Here is a 17867-nt window from a genome sequence, read left to right as displayed (position 1 = left end):
ACCATCCTGACTTAGAAGTATATTGCCGATCCTTCATCGTGGCTGGGTCAAAATCCTGGAACTTGCATTTATGTAGCATCTTTAACGTAATCAAACATCCCACGACACTTCACAGGAGCGTTAAAGGGCAAAGTCTGACACCAAGCCACGAAAGCAGATACAGTATTAGGACAGGTAACGGTCACAGAGGTAGGTTTTAAGGATTGTCTTGAAGGAGGAGGGAGAGGTGGAGCGGTTTAGGGAGGTTTAGTATGTGCATAAGTGTTCTTTCAAATTTTTAGATTTCATTTTTCTCACGAGACCCCAACCTTGAGTTATCACACAACACTTTACTTAGAAAATGTTAATAGAACAAAAGAAGAAACTACAATCTACTGTACATAAAACACTCCTATTTTTACACTTATCTGGATCTAACAGAACAAGGATTTTGTGTGCCCTTCACTAGTACAGGTAGACTACCCTTTATCCGAACTTCCGAAAACCGAAACCCTCTAAAAACCGAAGGTTTTTTCGGTCAGCGTAAGTCGTGCGCACGACATGACCAGAGTGGCGCACGACTTACAGGCCTAGCCGGATAAGGGATAGTGTAGCATTTTTCCGCACTTCTGAAAACCGAAATCGCTCAGCGTAAGTGTACCATCCTTTATCCGCACATCCGAAACCAGAAAACCTCTGAAAGCCGAAAGTGGCGCAAAGCATGACTTCTGAAAACCGAAATCGCTCAGCGTAAGTCGTGCGCACGACCCCGACCCCCGCCGACCCCCACCCCCGACCCCCCGCCGAACCCGACCCCCGCCGACCCCGACCCCCGACCCCCCCGCCGAACCCCACCCCCGCCGACCCCCACCCCGACCCCGACTCCCCGCCGACCCCCACCCTTTCGGATAAGGGATAGTGTATCCTTTATCCGCACTCCCGCAAACCGAATTACTCTGAAAACCGAAGTGTTTTCGCTCACCTTCCGAAATCTGAAATTTCCCGAAAACCGAAACACGGCTGGTCCCGAGGTTTTCGGATAAAGGGTAGTCTACCTGTATTAACAAAAAAATAAACTCAAGTATTAAGTGGAGAACCCATCTTATCTATTTTTTCTCCCAACAGCAGAAAATATATCCCAGAGGTTACGCCAATGTACAACCATTACATTTAGAGATCACTGGCATGAAAATGGGGCTTATATTCGGGCCTAAAATCCACGGGCCTTCCAAGGCACTCCCACCCAACGCCACCAGAAAGGCCACAAATTAGGCTGGAGCCCAGCTTTACATCAGGGGTAGCGTGAGGCTTTCTGAGGGGCACGGGTTGTGCCCGCCCCTGATAAGTCCAGAGGCATGAGAGAGGTGAAACATGGGATGGAGACTCCCAATGCCAGGAGTTCCTGTGTACCCGGCCTGGGATCAGATTAGCGGCAAGATTGGCAGCCGCAACTTCCTGTGAAACCAGGGTGTTCCAGGATTTTGACCCAGTGATGATGAAGGAACGGCAATATACTTCCAAGTCAGGATGGTGTGTGACTTGGAGGGGAACTTGCAGGTGGTGGTGTTCCCATGCGCCTGGAATACTCTCCACTTGCCTGGATGAGTGCAGCGCCAACAACACTCAAGAAGCTCAACACCATCCAGGACAAAGCACCCCGCTTGATTGGCACTCCATCCACCACATTAAACATTCTCTCCACCACCGGCGTACTGTGGCTGCAGTCTGTACCATCTACAAGATGCACTGCAGCAACTCGCCAAGGCTTCTTCGACAGCACCTCCCAAACCCGCGACCTCTTCCACCTAGAAGGACAAGGGTAGCAGGTGCATGGGAACACCACCACCTCCAAGTCACACACCATCCTGACTTGGAAATATATCACCGATCCTTCATCGTCACTGGGGGAAAAATCCTGGATCTCCCTCCCTAACAGCACTGTGGGAGTACCTTCACCACTCGGACTGCAGCGGTTCAAGAAGGCGGCTCACCACCACCTTCTCGGGGGCAACTAGGGATGGTCAGTAAATGCTGGCCCTGCCTGCGACGTCCAGATCCCATAAGCGAATAAAAAAAATGTTAAACTTTTTTTTTTAAACATTAGGATTTTACTAAGGAGCCCTGCGCTGGTTAGAATTGTAAGAGGCTGCTTTAGTCATTTAGCTTTGCAGTCTCACAAACGATGTCCCGTCAGCAAAGAACACATACGTCAGGAACATTACAAAGGAACAAAAATCGTTTGGAAGAGGAGTAGTTTGTTTGAGTTAACGTCATGGCGACCCATCGTATGGGTAGAACAGAGAGCTGGGATAGATGTTTCATTGAATCATAGAAATTTCACCACAGGCAGCCATTTGATAGATAGATATCAGTAGATAGAAACAACAACAACAACTTGCATTTATATAGCACCTTTAATCTAGTAAAACATCCCAAGGCACGTCACAGGAGCTTTATAAAACAAAATTTGACACCGAGCCACATAAGTTGATATTAGGACAGGGTACTGAATTTGGATGATCAGCCATGATCTCATTAAATGGCGGAGCAGGCTCGAGGGGCCGAATGGCCTACTCCTGCTCCTACCTTCTATGTTTCTATGTGATGGGTCAACGAGGTAGGTTTTAAGAAGCGTCTTAAAGGAGGAAAGAGAGGCGGAGAGGTTTAGCGAGGGAATTCCAGAGCTTAGGGCCCAGGCAGCTGAAGGCACGGCCAGCAATGGTGGAGCGATTAAACTTGGGGATGCTCAAGAGGCCAGAATTAGAGGAGCGCAGATATCTCGGGGGAGTGGGTGGGGCGGGGGCAGGGTTGTAGGGCTGGAGGAGATTACAGAGATAGGGAGGGGGGTGAGGCCATGGAGGGATTAGAAAACATGGATGAGAATTTTAAAATCGAGGCGTTGCTTAACCGGGAGCCAGTGTAGGTCAGCGAGCACAGGGGTGAGGGGTGAACGGGGACTTGGTGCGAGTTAAGACACGGGGCAGCCCGAGCTTTGGATGAAACAAGAACAGAAAATGTTGGGACACACTCAGCAGGTCAGGCAGCATCTGTGAGAAACTCCCGTCTCTCTCTCCACAGATGCTGCCTGACCTGCTGAGTATCTCCAGCAGATTCTGTTTTTATCTCAGATTGCCAGCATCGCAGTATTTTCTTTTATGTATCGGTAACTAGATATCAGTGCTATCTACTCTCATCCCAAGTCCATGCCCTTTCTTAATATCCTCAATTTTTTTTTTTCTTTTTGTCAAATGTTTATCTGGGAAGTCATTTCCTGTGTGTGTGCCGGCGGTGATCCACCTTCCCTGCTGCCCGTGCATATCAGAAAACCGTGGGCACGCTGCCTGTGATTTTCCTTCCATTGAAATCATAATTTTCCGAATTGTGTCTAATTACCTCTTAAAAATGGTTGTGCTTCCGATTCATACATTGCAAGTTGGTTGCAGATGTCAGTGAAGGCGGGGAGATATTTTACAGAGCGCAGGTACTTGTTGGAATATCTGAAGGTATCGCGGCAGGGATTTGTGTTTTGTAAAAGTATAGAGTTAAAACAACCTCCATTAATACTTCTTTTCAAAGTAGTTTAAAGGCTTAATCCACAGGCAGGGGGAAGGGGGGGGGAGGGGTAGAGCAGTAAATTCAAAAAGTGTCCTTTCACCTTTCAAACCTGGTTTTCAATCCAGCCTAGATTGCTCTGCACAGTGCTGCAGGGGTCCCCCCCAAAAGGAGCTTGGCCATCATCAGCGCTGTTCAGAATGTTCAAACTTAAAACCGTCCACGATTTTGGCCCAAATTGCTGCCAAATTGGGACTCGCACTCAGCACCAGGATGACTGATGTGTGAGATGGGATGAGGTGTTGGCCTGCCCCTCAGGTTGAGATCAATGCATGAACTGTTGGGACAGAATAGAGGGAATTTAACTCTGCAGCTGGCCTCTGCAGATGTTGTGTGAAAAGAAAAAAAAAACTTCCATCATTCTCCCAACTCTGAAATCTCTCACGTTGTTGACCAGTACAAGGTTCACACAAAAAAAACCCCGAAACTATAAAATGCAGAATTTGTTTGTAAAATACAAGTGAAAAATGTGAGATTTGTGAAATTAAATCTTAATTTTCACTTCCTTTTTCTCCCAAGAGGATACTTTCCTGAGTAAGTTTCCCCCCCTTGTTCTTCTCTTTTCTTTTTCTTTGTCCATCTGGCCTGACACTTGTAGTCGAGGGCAGGTGCACCATCTGCTTTCAATGCTGCCGGTAGATACTAGGTGTGACTCCCTCAGCCCATTTTTTCTTCCTCCCCTCTGGAAGACACTGCAGCCTTCCCACTTGAAATGACCTCGGATCAGAAATGGAGAAGAGCGAGGCTCAGGTCAGCATCTGCCCTCCCCCCCCCCCGCCACGTTGAGATTTGGCACACCAGCACTCCGTGCCATCCCACTGCGTGGAGGCCATTGATCTCAATTGCACGCGTGCAGCCTGCCCGCTTCTCTTCTCCTTTGCGTTCGGTGTTAATGAGACGTTGGAAGGAAAGCTACAGCGAATGTTGTGGCTAAACTGCTGCTAATTAGTGGTGTGTACATGTTTAATGCCCAGGATGAGTTGGATGAGCTACGATCAGAAATGGAAGAAATGCGGGACAGCTATCTGGAGGAGGACGTATACCAGCTGCAGGAACTCCGCAGAGAGCTGGACCGTGCCAACAAAAATTGCCGGATCCTGCAGTACCGTCTCAGGAAAGCTGAACAGAAGAGCTTGAAAGTTGCCCAGACTGGCCAGGTTGATGGGGAGCTGATAAGAAATCTGGAGCAAGACTTGAAGGTAAGGTGGATCCCTCGGCACACTGTGCCTGGTCAACTCAATAACCTTGTGCTAAGTACCCGTGAACAAAATAAGTGCAGAGTGTTCCGCTAGATACTGGTGTAATGCCGGATAAGCTAATGCCGCAAATGTACTTTTGCGAGGGGGTTAAAAAGAACCGTCACCCAAATACAAGTCTTGCTTCTGTTTGTCTGTGTCCATGCCACTTAGCACAGCAGCACTGAACCTATCTACCCACCAGCCAACTGTGTACTCACAGAATCATTTTATCTCTCTCACTCGATCTGATTTACAAACTGCCGCTCTCTTACCAGTTTCATTCACGCTCAGTCACATACATCTTCATTCATTCATGCGTACCCACTCATTCATATGATTCATTCATACACAACCTTACTCATACGAATTGCCACACTCGTACACATGTACACTTTCACACTTTCACACATATCATAAAAATAGAAAATGTTACAAATGCACAACATGTCCGCTAGCACGGTTAAAAGTAAAGAGAGGTGAATGTTTTTAGTGTAACCTGCATCTTTCAGCATTTGCAACTTTTCTTCTTATGCATGTATGTCATTCACGCTTTTGTGCGTGCTCATTTATGCATATGCTTGTTCTTATATTTCAAATTAAAATTGTCAAAATTCTTACTGTGTGTGTCCATGCGTGTGTGCAGAAGTTCTGGTGTGCTCCAGGAGCGTGAAGGAGAATATCCCGACCATTGTGTCGAAGGTTGCAGCATAAATGAAAGTCAATTTGGAGAACTTTCCCTCTCACCAAATAACTGCACTATGAGGAACCCCAAAAGGTTAACTCATTGTGAATCAAGTATCCGTTTTTCCACAACAAAAATATTTTGCTTCCCAATTTTTCCCCCTCCTGAAGGTGCTGGGATATGATTCCACGAGCGTTGCCTGTTAAGTCTGTGTGTTATATTGAGAATTACTACACAGGCCACAAGAGTAAACTTTAACAGGTCTTTACTGGTTGAAGGTCAGGGCGGAACTGCCAAATAAATCATTACACAGCACTTATATACCGGTGTGGTCACCGCCGGTATTACAGTATACAGCAGCCAAGATAAAGTAGTGCAACTCTTAAAATAGTTCTCTTAAAGGTGGAACGGTTACTAAAATAGTTCTCTTAAAGGTGGAACGGTTACATACACTACAATCCTCCCTTTTTTAGCTAACAGTATATATTCCCCATTAAACATAGCATAACAACATATATACACAATTTCATGTAAAAACAGTTCACAGATTCAGTCTCTGAGGCGGCGCCCCCTGCGCCTCCTGACTCGGTCCGGATAACGCCTCGGTAGTGTAGTAGTTCTCGGTGGTGTAGTAGGTTTTCGTTGCTGGGGTGACTCATCTAATAGTCCTTCACTGGACTTAACAGCTTGAATTTTCGTAACTTCAGAACCAGCATTGTTGACTTCTAAAGGCTCGAGTACCTTGGGAAGTTTTTCTGCTTCCAGGCTGATTTGGCTCAGTTCGGAGGGACCACGTGCGTGACCTGGTAGGGGTGATAATGGTTCTGATGAGTCATCATCTTCATCATCATGGGACAACTCACATGAATATACTAGATTGTTGTCCTCCTCAGTATCTACGCCCTCCAAATGTTTTATTATTTCTATTTTTGGAGCTTCAACTGTGAGTGTGGCTGTGGCCTGTACATTACTTGATTTGCAGCTATATTCACCAGAGTCTTTGGGTGTGAGGTTTGTAATGGTAAGTTCTATCACATTCTTATTTTGTTTAAATTTGTATCGGTCAGAAGATTCGATTAAGCTCTGGTCTTTGTACCATCTGACCATCTTGGGAGTAGGTGTAAACTCACAGCTCAAAGTAGCCGAATGCTTCTCTTCCACTGTAATGTTCTGTAGTTCTTTGACTACCTTTGACGGAGGCTCTTTAATAGTCAGCCTCGCCTCAGATTTTGATTTCCCTGCAATAAACTGCAGCAAGCCGGTCATCTTACAAGTTGTTTTTTTCAGAGTGAGACGATGAATAGTGCCACGATGCTCAATGTCCACATCTTCAGAAGCATGAAGAATTTCACCATTTAGTATCCATTTTGGAGGCTTCCCGTCAGCAACTGTAAGCTCACACTCAAGAATGGCGTCACTTGGCTCTGTCGCTTCCACATCACATATGGGTTTAATGATGGCAATTGATTGCTCTTCTACATATAACTTTGCTGGGCTTTGGTCATCTATGGCATCGCACATGTAGTGGCCTTCCTCTTCAAAAGCGACATTATTAATAACGAGCTTCCTGAACACATCTTCACTCACAATCTCATATTTATTACTGGGATGAATCTCTTTGTTTTTGTAATACCACTTGACAGCAGCATTTGGCCTGGAAACCTTGCATTCGAAAATGACACGATGTTTCTCCATGCCAATCTTCTCTCTTAAGGATTTCACAATTTTAACTGGCAATTCTTTAATTCGAAGCAAAGCTCTGGAAGTAGCGCTTTCAGCAACAAATTTGATCTCTGCAGCATCTTCAGTTTTTGCCTCTGCCACCAATTCCCTGAGTGGCTTATTACTGCTGACACTGCTCACAAAAGGGTGCTCTTTCTTCTTAGCTTTCAACTGATCGATGAATTTGACATATTCCCTTTCTTGCTCAGCTTTGATTCGTTTGGCCTTATCGCGCAGACGGTTTGTGTGTTCCTGCTCCATTTTCTCAATCAGCTGCTTCTGCTGTCTTCCCAGATTCTCCAACTCTGCGTCAAAGAACTTTTTCTTTGCATTCATCTCTTGCTCATAACAGCGAATCATTTGTTCTAATTGCTGTTGTAGTTTGAGATTGAGTTGAGTTCGAGCCCGGTGTTCCTCAGAAATGTGCATGTCTGTAGACTGGACAGACGCAGAATTCTCTGTCAAACTATGTTGTTGTTGTTCAGTGGAATTCTGTTCTGATACTTGGTTCTCTCCTGAAGCATTTATGCACTCCTTCGTTTTTCCATCATTAATCTGCAAGTCCATTTTAGACTTGTCTTTTGCACATGGGCTGGTCTTACCATCATCAGTTCCAAGGTCTGAGCTGATTGTCTTCACCGAGTTCTCACTCTCTGCTTTGTCACTGTCACTGCTGCATATGCCCTCATCCAATATTCTGGACAATCGTGCAGGTTTGACATCTTTTCTTTTTCCGGAATCTCCCATTATTGCTTTTAGGGGGTGCCAGTCCATATTTATTTTCCTGATCCACTCCCGTCCCAGAAGTGGTGGACCTCCCTCAGGTAGTACATATATGTCCATTCCTTGGTGTTCTTTGCCCTTGTGTACCACCTTGACTTTTATCCTTCCGATGGGGTATACTCTTTGCCCCGTTTATGTCTTTAATACTATCTTCGTATCCCGTAGGGGAATATGTTTGAATAACCTTTTGTAATCTTGCTTATTCATGACCGTCAACGCCGATCCGGTGTCCAATTCCATCTTCAATTGGACTCCTGCTATCTGCAGTGTGACCCAGATAGTTTGTCGGTCAGCTTCCTTACTCACATTGTGAATTCTCAGACTACCCAGTTCCTTGCTGTTGGAGTCTGAATCCGAATTCTGTTCATCCGAACTCTTCTCAGCCACCTTGTGTACCTTGCTGCACTTTTCCTGCGGTGACTTTTTGTTGCTGGTCTTCTTTCCTGACCGGCATACTTTAGCTATGTGACCAAGCTTGCCACATTTTCTACATTCCTGGTTTTTAAACCAGCATTGGTTCTGATCGTGTGTTGTCTTCCCACAACGATAACATTTCGTTGTACCCAAAGCCATTTGATCTACGCTGAGTACCGCTGCCTTCAGCTGCATTTCCGCAGTGCCTCTCGCTGCGGCTTCGTGCGATGCTGCAATAGAGACAGCCTTATCAAGTGTAAGATCATTCTCTTCAAGTAGCCGCTTTTGTGTTCCTTCTTTCGACAATCCGCACACGAATTTGCCTCTCAGTGCCTCTGTCAGTCCTTCCCCAAACTGACAGTATTTCGCTAGCTTACGCAGTTCAATTAAGTACTCCGCGTTGCTTTCCTCTTTCAGTTGCATTCTCGCATAAAATTTAAATCGTTCCGCTAACATCAGCGGTGTGGGGTTCAAATGATCCTTCAGGACAGCAACAATATTAGCGAAAGTCTGATCCGCCGGTTTAGCTGGTGATAGAAGATGCTTCAATAGCCCGTATGTCTTCGCACCCATTGAGTTTAGTAAGGTTAATGCTTTATCTTCATTTGATATTTTATTTGCCTTACAATATATCTCTATGCGTTCTACATACGTGGCCCAATCTTCAACATCGGGATCGAAATCGTTGATGTTACCACGCTTAGGCATCTTCGCAACCTTCTTAAGAGACAAAAAGAAATTTTCTTTTATTTATTTTTTTTCAAAATGGCGGTTTCCCGCGCTTGTCTTCTTCCCCCGCCTCCGAAAATGGCGGCTTCCCGCGTTTTGCCTTTCTCCCCCGCTGGCTGTAATGGCGATTGCCGAATTGCTGCGTTCGCCCTCCCCAGCGGTTTTCAAATCGTGCCTCCCAGCCCCTCTTGCAGTCCGATCCTTTCCCCCGGCTGCGGCTGAGTTCTCCGCGGTTTAAAAAAATTTTTTTTAAAATATTCTCCCGCGCCTTACGCTGTCCCGGTCGCTGCGCCTCGCGGCCTCGGTAGCTGCCCGGCCTTTTTCACCGGTCGCGGTCGAGCTCTCTCTCGACGCTGTTGCGTCTCCCAGCCCGCTATTTTCTCCCGCGCCTTACGCTGTCCCTGTCGCTGCGCCTCACGGCCTCGGTAGCTGCCCGGCCTTTTTCACCGGTCGCGGTCGAGCTCTCTCTCGACGCTGTTGCGTCTCCCAGCCCGCTTGTAGCCCGGTCTCTCACACCGGCTGCGTTTGCATTCACCGCGGCTTCCGTGCCTTACGCTGCCCCAGTCTCAGCGCCTCTGGCCCCGACTTCTGTCCGGCTCTTTTCCCCGGCCGTGGTCGAGTTTTCCGCCCTTATATCCTCCGTTTTTTTAAATTTTCTCCCCTACTCACAGTCAACGTGGCCGACTTGCTGCTCGTCGCTGATCGGCTTACCCACCACCGTGATAGAAGGGAGGATCACTGCCTGTTGCTGATGGAAGGCTTCGTGTCAGAATTCTTCCTCTGCTCTGCAGACTCGAGTCTTCTCTCAGCAGAATGATGAGGGCGGATGCCTCTTCTCGACGCCCGTTAAACTGCCTTGGATGTATCTCTGCCGCAGGGTAAGATCGTACTCGTCGCCACTGTTAAGTCTGTGTGTTATATTGAGAATTACTACACAGACCACAAGAGTAAACTTTAACAGGTCTTTACTGGTTGAAGGTCAGGGCGGAACTGCCCAATAAATCATTACACAGCACTTATATACCGGTGTGGTCACCGCCGGTATTACAGTATACAGCAGCCAAGATAAAGTAGTGCAACTCTTAAAATAGTTCTCTTAAAGGTGGAACGGTTACATACACTACAATACACTACATTGCCCTCAGATAACTCGGCCAAGCGACAATTCTTAGTGTCTGAGCCTGGCCAGTAACTGTTGGTAGATAATTTGACTCGGGCAACACGGTGGCATAGTGGTTAGCACTGTTGCCTCACAGCGCCAGGGACCCAGGTTCGAATCCGGCCTCGGGCGACTGTCTGTGTGGAGTTTGCACATTCTCCCCGTGTTTGCGTGGGTTTTCTCCGGGTGCTCCGGTTTCCTCCCACAGTCCAAAGATGTGCGGGTTAGGTTGATTGGCTATGATAAAATTGACCCTTAGTGTTAGGGGGATTAAATACGTGGGGTTACGGGGATAGGGTGGGATATGTGTTGGTGTAGGGGTTATGGGGATCGGGTGGGATATGTGTCAGTGCAGGCTCGATGGGCCGAAATGGCCTCTATCTGCACTGTGGGGTTTCTGTGATTCTGTGACTGTGAAAGACATCACAGCCACCAATCCTGTCCTGAGTGTGCACACACGGCTGATTATGACCCTCTTTAGCCAAGGAACACCAAGCCTACCTGTAGTGCCCCCTACCATTGCCAATGAACTCAGAACACAACATGGATCGAAGCCTAGTCTATATGGCGCAGTACCACACTACGCAGTGCATTCACCTACAGGGCCTTGAGAAATTATTTTGAAGGATGCGATTCCAAGGCATGCCAGCAATTTGAATTGCGCTGACTTTGTTGTTTTGCTGCTGTTCCCAGGTTGCCAAAGATGTGTCTGTGCGCCTGCACCACGAACTGGAGAGCGTTGAGGAAAAGCGCGTAAATGTAGAAGATGAAAACGAGTCCCTTCGACAGAGGCTAATTGAAGTCGAAATCTCAAAGCAAACGCTGCAGAATGAGCTGGACAGGATCAAAGAGGTAAGCGGAGGGTCCTGAGCATCTCAGCCCCTCCTCATATTGTACAGTGTTGTTGCATGTAGAAGCCACCCTGCTTGTCTTGGCCATTGGTGTTTGGAAACCCAGCAGGTTTACGCTGTAGGACAGATTCAGAAACATTGACGGTGATGCAACTTTACACGCACAATCCTTTCTACGTTCTAACTGTGGCTTTTCTTTTGTGTTGTGGATCTTTCCTAGTGTCGGGGTGGGCGGGGGTGGGGGGATAGTCTGTATAAATCAGCAACGTGCAAAGCACACTGCTGGCCTGTACGGGCCGGCCAAGCGAACAGCCCCGCCCCACCCCGAGACAGGAGAGTGGTGCCAGTTGGCAGCTGTTTACATTTGATACCAGTGGTGCCGTGTACCCGGTGCCATGGGAGAAATCTTAAGCTGATACCATCAGAAACACGAGTGTCACCTCAGTGATATCATAGCGTTGCCCTCACAGTCAGGTTGCCTCTGCTGGTAGTTTTGCAAGGTAAAGGTAACATAGTGTTTCCGCATTCCACATGACAGCGCTCCACTGTGTAATTCATCTGCAAGTTGGTGGTACTTAGTCCATACGGTGTTGCATAAGTCACATTTTAGGCTTGGCAATGCTTTTCAAAGTATTACAAAGTGTTTACAGCGCAGAAACAGGCCATTCGGCCCAACAGGTCTACACTTAGGCTCCACACGAGCCTCCTCCTGCCCCTCATCATCTGACCCCACTATTTGTCTTTTACAACCAAAGATTAAGTTAAAGAATGAATCACCATCGTTATTTCTTCTCATATATTAGAGCTGTGGAGAATTATTGTTGCCTTTTACACACTTTGCTTTTTGTTTGTCTGCTGTTGACTGTTTTGATATTTAAACAGTGAGTCCTGACGTTATCAGGAGACCTGTCTTGGAGGAGTTACTGAGCCCGACACTGAAGGAGCTGATTTACGGGATCATTCACTGTTGAAGCACCTGAGGTCAATGCCTGTGCTTCTGCTGATGGCAACTCAGCTTCCTCACACTGTCAGGCTCAGTAAAAAATAAATTAGGGAAGACAGAAATTATACAAAAGGACATTCTTTGCAACACTTTGATTTCTAAAAGAAGGTATTGTGGCGGAGCCACTGAATGACTCTGGGCAACTGTATATAATTCCCTTTAACGATGTTCTAACACCAGCCTAAGCCTCTACCATTGTGTTAGACATTACTGTGTTTTGTATATAGTGTTTGTATGTACGGGGCGTGGCCCCTTTAAGAGCGCGGGAAAACGTGATGACGTCACGTCGCAAACCACGTGACTGCCCAGGCAGTCCTCGTGGAATCTCCATCTTGTTAAGACCTGTTTTCGTGGTTCTCCTGTATCGATCTCAACAAACGGTTCGAACTCGTTTAGTCTTACATTAAAGACCTGTTTGTTTGATCTCTTGAGTCGACCTCAGTTATTAGTTAGGAATTCGACGATTCCTACAGTATTAAGCATGTTTGTTCCTTATAATGTTTATCTCCCACCTGCTGTTGTGGAATACAACACCATGGTTGAACGGGATAGTAGTTATTTTGTTTGCTTTCATAATTGAAAAGCCTTGGTAATGGACAAAGACGGTAATCTACCTGTTTGGGAGATACTCTTGTGAAATTGCTTGAAGACTTGTGTCCAATACATTGATTGTGTTCCAAACTCAAACAGCACACCCTGCTCACTACTCAAACTGCAATGTCTACCTTGCACCACAAGGTCATTCATAAGGAGCACTTAAAGTGACCTAACTGAAGCTTTCACGGCTATGAAGGAAATTGTCAAAATTAATCCAGGCAAATTGTCCACCCTGGTGAAGAGTTTCAATGCCAGGGACACAAATTTAAACAACAACTCTCATTGAAACATATAAAATTCTGACAGGGCTAGACAGACTGGATGCAGGGAGGATGTTTCCCCTGGCTGGGGGGTCTAGAACGAGGGGTCACAGTCTCAGGATACGGGGTAGGACATTTAGGACTGAGATGAGGAGAAATTTCTTAACTCAGAGGGTGGTGAACCTGTGGAATTCTCTACCACAGAAGGCTGTGGAGGCCCAGTCACTGAATATATTTAAGAAGGAGATAGTTAGATTTCTAGACACAAAAGGCATCAAGGGGTGTGGGGAGAGAGCAGGAATATGGTATTGAGATAGAGGATCAGCCCTGATCATATTGAATGGCGGAGCAGGCTCGAAGGGCCGAATGGCCTACTCCTGCTCCTATTTTTCTATGTTTCTATGTTTCTATAACACCGTTAATGTAGTAAAATGTCCCAAGGCACTTCACAGGAGCAATTATCACATAAAATTTGATGCCGAGCCACATAAGGAGATATTAGGACAGGAGAGATAGGTTTTAAGGAGCGTCTTAAAGGAGGAGAGAGAGGCAGAGAGGTTTAGGGAGGGAATTCCAGAACTTAGGGACTAGACAGCTGAAGATTTACGATTACTTAAGATAGGAAACTAAAAATAAGAAAGGAAAACTTTTCATCCAAAAAGTATTAGTCTTATGGAATGAGTTACCAGGGAAGACTATTAAAGTGGGCAGTATAAATGGGTTCAACAGACAATTGGATAGGTTTTTGGAGAGAAACAGGATTGAGAAGGCAGGTAGGCGATGTTGAAATCAATCAAAAAGGGGAAGATGTTAATGTAAGGTCTAATGGCCTTTTCCAGTCACTAAACTTTCTTATATTCTATGTTCCTATGTTGCATGTGAAAGAAATGTTATTACATTTTTCTACTTAATATCGGTAATGTTACAACATGGTAGTTATTCACTGCCAATCTTCCTGGGTGGAGCAGAGCACAGTGGTCTGATTGTTTTTGGTCAGCTAGGAGTTGACACTTTCAGGAATCCATCACCATGCTAAAGAATTTTTAGATCAAGGTACTGATAAGTCCATGTAGGTAGAGTCTCCATTTGCTTGATGGAGTATATGCCCTTTCCCCATAAGACACCCTACTTATCTAAGTCTAGACAGCTTGGGCACAGATTGGCGACAGAGACCCCTCAGGGTGCACAGGTGTAAAGCTGAATTTCAACCAGATTCAACATCGCAACTTGCCAGTGGAGACCACCGGTAAGCTTTCCGCTGCTTGTCCAGCTCAATTTCCTCGGCAAATCCATTACAATGTTGGATTGCAGGTTCATCTGAAGTCCAGTGGGAAGAACCCCAGTCCCCAGTGACAGGTCTAGCCCTCCAGGCTGGTGGCCTATCACCGTCAGTTCCCTGGAATTCTGTGGACCTTCTCTCCCCCTGCAAGAAGGATAGCCACTATTTGGCCATTAGACAACTGACAAGCAGAGGTTTGAGCTTTTGCTAGGCCGACGGCAGACACTGAGAACACCTCACGTTGAACAAATTTCACCATAAGACATGTGAATGCCTCACCATTTATTCTTCTAACCCCAGCCGCCATCCTGGACACAAAGGGGTTGATTTTCAGTGTGCCGTGAGGTGGGCTTTTAGGCGTGTGGGGGGCTAAAATCCCGAATTCGGGGGTCCCGACACCATCCCGCCTCCATGTAAGTTTCAAAGGAGGCGGGTACCTGCCCCGCACTGGGACCCGCCGACCTGAGGCGGGAAGGGATTAGTGCCAATTAACTGCCTGTTAACAGGTAGTTAACAGGCAGTTTTTAGCCTAATCCCTGTTTTGAAGGTTGTCGTGTGGGATTCCCGACGGCTCCAAACCACGCCAGGTTAGAGGAGTCGGGCCGTCGGGTTGAAGGACTTGGAAGGGTCGAGATGTCAGTGTTCAGGTGAGTGATGGGTGCATGAATGCAAAGGTAAGCGTGTTTAGTGTGTAAAGAAGTTTAAATTACCTGTACTTGCCTTTACAGCCTTCCTTCCTCTAGGCTTCGGGAGTCCATCATTCAGCCGGCACAGAAAGCAGAATGGCCGCGAGCTGTCAGAAGTGACAGCCTGCAGCTTTCAGTGCCGGCGAGATTTCTAACTGAGTCTGTGTAGAAGGACTCAGGTTAGAAGTAAGACTGTCAGCATTTGACAGCTTCAAGCAGCTGTGAAACAGTGATATTTCATCTGTTAAAACGTCTTGACAGATGAAATTTCAGTCTGTGACGTCACCTGTTGCCGGGTGGCCCTTAATTGGCCTGCTGGGCGGGCTCAACAAGGAAAATCAAGTGAAAACCGCATGGATTGGCCGCATCTTGATGGAGGCGTGACTACAACCCGAAAGTTGTAGTCCCGCCTCCTTCCCGACTTCTGAATGAAAATCCAGCCCAAACTGTATCCCACTGCATGTTATTTCAATCAGTTCAGCAGCAACTACTTGCCTGTGCAACCCAAAAGTGGAAAGCTCTGGATGTATAAATGCATTGTTTCATAGCCAGCCTCTAGTGACGTATTAAGGTACCCCTTGCATTTAATCTGACACTGCTGTTTTTGTCACTTCATTTCTGCTGTCATTGATTGTGCAGGAAAAATCAGTACAAAAACATTCAGACTTTATTCTAAGTATTCTGTCATTCAGATAAAACCAAAACCCACTGGGGTTTTATTCTAAACTATCAGATTGGAGTGTATTCCTGCTACTGTGACTTGTTTTTCCAGATCTTTGAACCTGCGATGTGTTGATAGCGTACATTTCAGCTCTGCCCTTGGAGTGGAGAGATAAGCTTTCTGTAGATCCTGCAAATCAATCTATTGTACTGACCAAAAGTCGTGTGTCATTGCTATTTTGTTCAGCACTGCTGTTTAATGCCAGGACATAAAATAAGACTGCTGTTATTTAGCTGTATCGTTTTACAACACAATACTGTCAGAAATCTGCTGATGAGAAGTTCAGTGTTAATTTTTCACACTACTCCATTGCAGCTAGATATTAAGGTGCTCGCCTGGACTATGTTACACTCCAATGCTGCCGCTTTTCAAGCCTAGCTTCTTGCAATGCTGTACATCAAAAAAAAACGATGGACTTTTATAGAATCATAGAATCATGGAATAGTACAGCACAGAAGGAGGCCATTCGGCCCATTGAGTCCGCACCGGTTCTTTCAAAGAGCAATCTAGTTAGTCCCACTCTCCTGCTCTTTCCCCATATCCCTGTAATTTTCTATCCTTCAAGTATTTATCCAATTCCCTTTTGAAGGCTACTATTGAATTTGTATCCACCACCCTATCAGGCAGTGCATTCCAAATCACAACCACTTGTGGCGTAAAAAAGCTTTTCCTCATGTCGCCTCTGGTTCTTTTGCCAATCACCTTAAATCTGTGCCCTCTGGTTATCGACCCTTCAGCCATTGGAAACAGTTTCTCTTTATTTACTCTATCTAAACCCTTCATGATTTTAAACACCTCTATCAAATCTCCTCTTACCCTTCTCTGCTCCAGTGAGAACAACCCCAGCTTCTCCAGTCTATCCATGTAACTGTAATGCCTCATCCCTGGAATCTCTTCTGTACCCTCTCCAAAGCCTTCACGTCCTTCCTAAAGTGGGGTGCCCAGAATTGGACATAATACACCAGCTGGGACTGAACTAGTGTTTTATATAGGTTTAGCATAACGTCTTGGCTTTTGTACTCTATGCCTCTATTTATAAAGCCCAGGATCCCATATGCTTTATTAACTACTTTGTTAACCTGTCCTGGCACTGTTCAAGATTTGTGCACAAACACCCCCAGGTCACTCTGTTCTTGCACCCACTTTAAAATTGTACTGTTTAGTATGTATTGTCTCTCCTCATTCTTCCATCAAAATGTATCACCTCACATTTCTCTGCATTGAATTTCATCTGCCATGTGTCCGCCCATTCCACCAGCCTGTCTATATACCTTCTTGAAGTCTATCACTATCTTCCTCACTGTTTACTACACTTCCAAGTTTTGCCGCATTTGTTTTATTTTCCTGCTAAAGTACTAGTGAGAAACGAAATAAACTTTTCCCAACAGAAGTAAACCTTACTAATGTTATCCGTCCTGAAGATTTTCACACCTGCGATTAGTTTTTCGGAGTGTGAGCCTGTGTCCTCATGCCACCGGCTGGCCTGTGATCAGCCAGTACTGTGATCAGGAAGTCTTGTGCTGGCCATTGTGGTATTTGTAACATGCTGTGTGAATAATAAAGAGGTTGGGCTCAGACATTACTGGAACCTTGTATTGATTACTGCAACCAGTTAACCTGGAACAGATAGATTGAAGAAGCCATCAATATATTATTAGGTATTCACAATTCACCCATTGCAATATCTGTAATGTTTGTTTAAAGTTGTTGCTATCATTATTTTTTATTGATATAACAGGATATTTGCCCTTCATTTTTCTCACCCATTGTTCTCTCCCGTGATATTCTTGAGCTGTGCAGCACCAGTGCTGGGCGGGAAGTTGAGTAAGTTGCTTCTGGCCATCCACCAATGCTAGTCTGAATAGTTTGCCTGGAGGCAGAGAGATCATCATACTTTCAGTTGGATTCCTCCACATTGTGATGATACCTATGACTTTAAAATCAGATTTCTCCACAATGTGATAATATCTATGACTAATTTAGTTATCTGACACAGTTGAGGATACTTGATTTCTTTTAATCAGATAGCTTGACAGTGTGCTGATATCTGGTGACTTTAAATTCGATACCTCCAATGTGATGATACCTGATAGCATTATTGCATTATTTTATAAAGTAAGACTATTATTAGTTTCAAATATATTGAAATGGC

The 17867-nt window shown here is 45.7% G+C and overlaps 1 protein-coding gene across 6 annotated transcripts in view; it reads left to right on the top strand.

The window, feature by feature from the left end:
• Positions 1-17867, top strand: part of mtcl1 (microtubule crosslinking factor 1) — a 243273-nt gene that overhangs the window by 13379 nt on the left and 212027 nt on the right. For 5 of the 6 annotated variants that reach the window (XM_085992382.1, XM_085992380.1, XM_085992381.1 and 2 more), the window contains exons 2-3: positions 4566-4790; positions 11012-11170. In XM_085992382.1, the coding sequence (XP_085848508.1) occupies positions 4566-4790; positions 11012-11170 (384 nt within the window). Of the gene's footprint in view, positions 1-4565; positions 4791-9870; positions 10038-11011; positions 11171-17867 lie in introns of those variants that run through there. The other variant, XM_085992383.1, reaches the window with a different exon arrangement.

The sequence above is a fragment of the Somniosus microcephalus genome, chromosome 7 (assembly GCF_052327205.1).
Source record: "Somniosus microcephalus isolate GS21.2 chromosome 7, FLI_Smic_1.0, whole genome shotgun sequence".
Classification (NCBI taxonomy): domain Eukaryota; kingdom Metazoa; phylum Chordata; class Chondrichthyes; order Squaliformes; family Somniosidae; genus Somniosus; species Somniosus microcephalus.
Note: the sequence above shows the minus strand (reverse complement) of the source record. Positions and strands in the feature narration are given on the sequence as shown.